Source organism: Epinephelus moara, chromosome 20 (genome assembly GCF_006386435.1).
Source record: "Epinephelus moara isolate mb chromosome 20, YSFRI_EMoa_1.0, whole genome shotgun sequence".
Taxonomy (NCBI): domain Eukaryota; kingdom Metazoa; phylum Chordata; class Actinopteri; order Perciformes; family Serranidae; genus Epinephelus; species Epinephelus moara.
Window position 1 is genome coordinate 37639077 of NC_065525.1, and position 7028 is coordinate 37646104.

Consider the following 7028-nt stretch of genomic DNA (forward strand, 5'->3'; position numbering starts at 1 on the left):
GTCTGGAGACTTGCAACTGGCATTTATCGTTGTTTTTTTTGACATTTTGTAGACCAGACGTTTAACCCATAAATCAAGACAACAGTTGTCAGAATAACAAGTCATGAAAATAATCTTAACTTGTAGCCCTATTTAGTGTCATGGAGCTGTCAATCATACATACGGAGAAGAAAACGAAGGCAGGAAGGAGGCTGCAAAGTATTTGGATGTATCCTGTAACTTGTGTTTCAACCGGTGTCAAGTAGATGAAAGAGGAGATGAGATGGAAATTTTTAGGTAGTGTAGGAAATGGTCTGAGGTGTGTGTGTCTTTGCAGCTCCATCTAAACTCCTATATCTAATATCAGATAATGGGAGACAACATTCAGTCCATCAATCTGAATTTGTGTTGCTACCTTTTATATTTCTTCATCTATCTTACTTTACTTCCCACCTTCGCTCTCACCCGTCCCCTTTTCTATCCTTCTTTCTCTTTGCACCTCCTCCCTCTCCTCTTTCTTTGCTGCGTTTGTGAAGAGTGGCAGTTTTGGCAATCACAGTAAAAACATGCATCATCCATTCACACTTACAAAGTACAGATGCACGCTCACACCCACACAACCACAAACACAACATCACTTTAATCATGCATATGGATTATATGCTAATTTCAGACAATAAACCAAGCTGTCATCTTTTATCTACTACATGCACAGTTCGAAGTGGACGTGGCATTTTCTACTGTAAGCATGACACATAGTTAAACACACAAACCCCAGAATGCACACTGACTGAAGGTGAGTCAATCAGCATCAAAGACTCGTGAGGTTTACCCAACACCTCTCAACACTCCCACCTCTCATCAGCTACAAGAGCTACAAGCCAGCTTCGCAACAAAGCCGGTAAACTCTTGACCTTTGGATGTTTGTTTATCAAACTTTTGTTTAATCCTCAAAGAAAGTCTCTTCAAAGGGACATAAGCCCTCCGCCCAACAGCATCAGTTATGACCTAAACCGACGCGCCGTCACCCCTCAGAAAGAAGCTTTAAGCTGCTCACACGCAACGAGGATGTCAAAACACTTACATATCCTTCCACACACACACACACACACACACACACACACACACTCCTTGTCCTGCATCCATCTCCATCTACGCCATGCCTCAAGTGCCAAGTTACACAACAGGGATCGTCTTCCTAATGTAAGTGCTCCGAGAGAAATTTGTCACAGTGCCGCCTCTTGCTCTTTTCAGGCCCAACTCCATCCATCCCGTTGGTTTAACGCACATAAGTCGTCCAATCCATTCTGCCTTATTGTTGACAAACACGTCAGAGCACATCCTAAATGAAACACTCCAGATCTGCGCGTGTGTGTGTGTGTGTGTGTGTGTGTGTGTGTGTGTGTGTGTGTGTGTGGTGCCTGGGGCCCAGATGGTGTTGTAGACAGAAAAATAGAGCTGATATGTCCCAAAACACAGGCCCAATATAAACGCAGATATAAACCAAAGAAGAAGAGAAGGAATAGGTCAATCTTCCAAAGCAGTTCATACAGCTTTATGTGCAACAAACACATAATCTGTATTATGGATGTAACTTATTATTGTACATATTGAATGGTGGGAACCAGAGGGGCATAGGGGACATTTTGAGCAAAGAATTAATATTAATAATAATAATAATAATAATAACACTGGCTTTATTAAGGACACAGAGCAAGGTCAATCCTCTATGTACAAAAATACGATATAATAAATACTATAAAAAATAATATATATATGAAAAGACAATAGATACTCAACACTACATTATGCAAGTTTATATTAAAAGACAAATTCAATAAACTAAAATATCAAAGTCAAGACAAAGCATGGTATTTCTTTGTTTTGTTTTGTTTTGACTGTCCTGTAAAGATGGTCAAATGTTATTTATTTATGCCCTTGGGTTGTCACCCTTCAATATTATCCATAAATTCATCACTTGTTGCCCTTTAATCAGCTCTGACAAGTCAAAAAAATCATTAAAAATACCCACAACAAGAGATGATATCTCCAAGTTGCTGGTTTTGTCTGATAAACAGCCCAACAGCCACATATATTAAATTTACGGTGATATAAAAGACATAAATGCAGAAAATTCTTGCATCTAAAAGCCTGAAAGCGGCAAATATTTGGCTTTTTTGTTTATAAATTACAACAATTTATCAGCATTTAATTGGTTATGAAAACAGTTGATGAGTCATTTTCCATAGACTTACTACTTCAATCAACAAGCTCGGCAGGATTCTGTGTATTATCTTTACACACAATAAGCTTATAATCGTGGTCGCATACAACACTGTGCTTGCATTTCAATGAGTGCAATCTTTCCACCATATCCCTCACTATATCACTCTCTTTCTTGAGGTACCAACTTGTGCAGCCGAATGGTATAATGATGCACTTCTTTTCTATTTAAAGCAATCCCTGCTGTGTTTGTTATCTGCATGTCTGCAGCCCAAAAGGCAACCCAGCTGTCCATGTAACACTCACAAAAGCTGCAGATTCCTCTCTGATCCTGGCGCACAGTTCAGCTTGTGGCATTCAAATACAGCTTTGAGCACGGGGGCTTTAGCAGCTCGTCTATTCCTGAGGTGCATAACGAACAGCGTTACTGGGTATTCATGAATGAATTTAGACAGATGAGGGGGTAAAACGTCACGACTAGTTATACTAATGCATCAGTTGGGCTACTCTCAGAGTGGTCAACCTGAGATAACAGGCAGGTGCATTGTTGCTGTTGTCATATGAGATGCTGAAAGAAGGCAGCAGTTTGAGAGTAGCTCTTTGTTGTTACCTGCTATGCAACAAGGGCCCACTGCATTATTCTTAATTACAGTCAGACGGCTGTGACCCAAACAATAGAGGATAGAAAAACTAGCCGAGTGATGAAATGCACAAACCTCTCCACACCAGGGCTGCCAGATGATACTCTATATTTATGTGTGTGGGTGTCTAAGGTCAGTAATCACACATATGAGTCAGTATGATCATCTTCATCTATCCATTCATCCTTAGATGCCTCTCTACAGTGCATGTGTATCTGTATCTTCTGTCTCCTCCTCCAAATTAAACTTCACTTCATGTCCATTCAAAACTGCCAACGTAACGCAGCTCTCCCCTGTGCCCAACTGCTCGTGTAATAATGCCTGATATTGTTAGTGCCCATTTACTTCTGCCTATCTGTGTGCCCACTGTGCTGTGTTTGAGTGTGCCAGTCTGGGGCCTGGCGCTAGGTTGTGTGGATGGCAGCGGCTCTTCCTGATCGTACTTGGCACAGCATCAGTGGCTACCTGAGTCATCCAGTCTGCCTGCTCCTCACCCTCCAGCACCCGTCAAATCGAGCTCTTTCCGCATTTGCACACTGGGAGAGGAATGTGGGCATGGTCCGATTAAATCTGAATGGATACGGTGTCTTACGCATGCAGTGAAGAGGCTTGGACACACGTCACGACTTTGACCGGTTCGGGATTAGATTTACTGCTCGAAACAGAGATGGAAACGACCAACAACAGAGCCTTTGTTCTCAAACATTTCTCCTCTTGAGAAAAACTTCTTTAATTGACTGAGTGACAAGTGAAGTGACTCCCAGAACTATAAGTCACCACAACAACAGAGATTCTATAAATCGAGATTAGCGAAGAAACCCTGTAAGAAATAAAACAGTGCTCACTTTGATCTTGTAAGTCAACAAGGGAGGGTGTAATGTGGCATGAATAGGTACAAATGATTAAAGACGCAATGAATCTCTATTGAATAACAAGGCTGGAGTGGCCTCTGAACCATGGCGAGCCTTCACATATTGTGAAATAATCCGTCAGAACGATTTGAAATGATGCTAGCATGTGCGTGTGTCTTTGTCCGTATGTATTTCCGATTAGCTACAGTGTGCCATGTGACTAATGATGCCTTGTGACTTTGATATTCATGCTTCGCCCGATGTTTCACAAATTGCACGTTACAGCTGGTCAAAATATGACCACACTGCCCGTGTGTGTTGTACAGAAGTTGCGTGGCGTTCAGAGGTGCCATTGTTCAGTAATGCTATGCACTGAGGTGCGTCATGTGGCGAGCTGTTGTCTTGCATCGCTGCTGAGATGCACTGCTGCTGCTGCTGCTGCTGCTGCTGTTGGCTGTGCTAATGTTGACGTGTGTTGACACTCTTGCTGTGTAAGCTCTGTGCTCCAGCGCCATAAAGAGACAGTGTGTGTGTGTGTGTGTGTTGGAGTGTGTATGAGAGTGTGTTCTTGTTATTGTTGTCATAGATGTCTCAGGCAGAGAAGGCGGCAGCAGCTCGAGTGTGTGTCTGTGCAGAATGTGTGCAGGAGGTTATGTTTTAAGATGATGTGTGTACAGTGTGTGCTGTGTGTGTGAGGATGTTCTGTTTCAGCAGCAGCGCCATGCAACAATGAACTACTGCATTTCTCTTTTTCCTCCTCGCTACAGTCAGACTGCTGTGACCCAGACAATAGAAGAAACCAGCTTAGGATACACAGACAGAAACACAAGGAGAGAGGACACAAAACATGGAGGTGCTGAGGGAGGTTGGGGGGCAGATGAAGAATGCCAAATAACAGACAGACAGAAGGCCATGCATGCAGACGTATGGGGATGAAATGGTAGATAAGGACAGACTGAAGGAGGAGGTGGAGGTGTTACCTTTCGGGGGACGAGGATTTCTCCGAGTTCACGGACATGAGCGGTGCCTGTTAGCCGCTCGCTGGCCGAGGGACCTCAGGAGACGGCAAAATAGAACAGAAAGCTGCTTTCTCTCTTTTTACTCTTCTCTCCCTATCTCTCTCTGCTGTGTGTCTGAGTAAAGGAGAGGAGAGGGTTACTGCCTCCCCTCCTCCTCCTCCTCCTCCTCGTCCTTTTTCCCTCCTCCTCTTCCTCCTCTCTCTGTCTCTCTTGTCCTCTCGCTCAGAGGAGAAGAAAGGATGGAGGACAAGGCTCAGCGAAACGACAAAAAAGAGCAGCACTGCACAATCTGGCTGAATGTGTGTGTGTGTGTGTGTGTGTGTGTGTGTGTGTGTGTCTGCCTACATCGATGTGTGTGATAGCGAAAGCAGCAATGTCAGTCAGGCGCCCCTCCTCATGCCCCAGCCTCCTTCCTTCCTCCCTCCCTTTCCTTCCTTCCTTCTCCTCTTTCACCTTGCCTCTCTTTCACTTTCCCTGCTGTCACTGAAGCCCCCTTTTTAGTCTTCTTCTTCCCTTTGTCTCCTTCCGCCTCTGGCGCCGCTGGTTGAACTGGGTGATGAAATGAATACACAGGCTCTTGATCCACAGTCTGTCTCTGTCTCTGTATCCCTCCCTTCTTCCTCTCTCTGTCTAGCTGGCTCTATCAGGCCTTCTGCAGCTCTGCACAACAACAGAGCCCAGAGCGAGCTGGAACGTTCCACTTTCAGCACAGGCAGAGGGGTGTCAGCTTGACACAGCAACAAGAAAATGAATGTCTTTCTCCTTGAGGCGCACACTCCTCGCCCTTTTCTCCCCCTCTCATTTAGTCCTTCCCTCCCTCTCTCTTTCTGTCTCTTCTCTCTCTCTCTCTCTCTCTCTCTCTCTCCCAATTGCCTTATTACGACATCCTGTATCTCAGGGCAACGCCGCACAGATCTGCCTCGCTTCACCCCCCTCTTCTCCTCTCTATCTGGCATCCTCCCTCCTTTTCTCTAAACCCCATTTCCACCTCTGTCTTTTTTGGATGCTGTTTATATTTGTGTGTGTGTGTGTGTGTGTGTGTGTGTGCCTCCATCCCCCGTCCGTCTCTATTTTCTCGCCGTCTCTCTGGGCAGATGGATCTCCTTCTACATGAGTGAATGGCTCAGAGAGAGGTAGCCAGAGGGTGTGCCATGATGGGGGGTCTGTCTCAATCTGACCTCAATATCAGTGTGCGGATGTACAGTGTGTGTGTGTGAGCATCTATATGTATAAGTATGTGAGTGTGTGCTTGTGTGAAAATGCACAGTGGGGGTTGAAAGGGCATCCTGAGGTTAATGTGACTGACTAGTTGTCCAGGGACTGCAGAGGGGGAACACATGCAGTACAAGTGTTCACAGTATCCTCAGGTTCTTCCTCTACAACACTTGTGATTATTCAAATGATCCGCAATAATCAGTGATGTGATGTGCACAAGAGCATTAAACCGCAAAGCTATATGGCTTAATACTAAATGTACTATGAGGTGATTTTGTCTACCAGTAGAGATTTTAGCGAGGTGGCTAACGACGTAGCTATCCCTTTAATATTTTTGTGTGTTTTTAGGTCAGTGCAAGCAATGCTGCAATTTAATAAGCAAGACTGCTTCATGGCATTATTAGATTTGCAGGATTTTCCATCATTCTGATGAGGTATCATTTTTTGTCAGGTATTTAATTCACCGGGTCAAAAAAACACACTCCTACTATCTGGTTATTAGTCACGCCAGTGGCATGGCTCAAGGCAATGTCCACCACTTTGGTCCAGACTGAAATATCTCAACAACTACTGGATGGATTGGCATGAAATTTTCTACAGACATTTGTGACCTCTGGAGGATGAATATTGCTTACTTTGGTGACCCCCTGACTTTTCTAGGGCTATACTCGACTCAGACTTTTATCAATCAAATCGTACAATCATGCAACACTTTATTAAACTGCCAGATTTTTGAACCAGGTTTGGCAGGATGTTCAGGGCGACAGTGACAGTCACGTAACATAGTAAACAAGCCAAGTAAGTCCTCCGAGCTTATATGTTCTAACGACACTAGCAGACACTAGATATCAAACAAAAGCCAGAGATTGCATCGTATTATTAAAGAGGCAACAGATAGGATTTGTTTTTTTGTTGTTTTGTTTAGCTTGACACCACCTAGCGTCAGTGGTGTTGCGTCGCACTGTCGCAACGACCAAATTGAGCGTGGGGATCAGAGATAATCAATAAAATGTAGGCTGTAAAGCCACCAGTATACCTCTATGTATATGTAGAATGAGAAGGTGTGTGGACACTCTACTAAATAAATGAGTAAAGAGACC

The 7028-nt window shown here is 44.1% G+C and overlaps 1 protein-coding gene across 3 annotated transcripts in view; it reads right to left on the reverse strand.

Annotated features, from left to right (window-relative positions):
- Window positions 1–7028, reverse strand: part of srpk2 (SRSF protein kinase 2) — a 108729-nt gene that overhangs the window by 66211 nt on the left and 35490 nt on the right. The window contains exon 1 of one of the 3 annotated variants that reach the window (XM_050073367.1): window positions 4675–5380. The exons of the other annotated variants lie outside the window; for them this stretch is intronic. Within the exon in view, the coding sequence (XP_049929324.1) occupies window positions 4675–4712 (38 nt within the window). The 5' untranslated portion in view covers window positions 4713–5380. Of the gene's footprint in view, window positions 1–4674; window positions 5381–7028 lie in introns of those variants that run through there. 3 annotated transcript variants of the gene reach the window in all.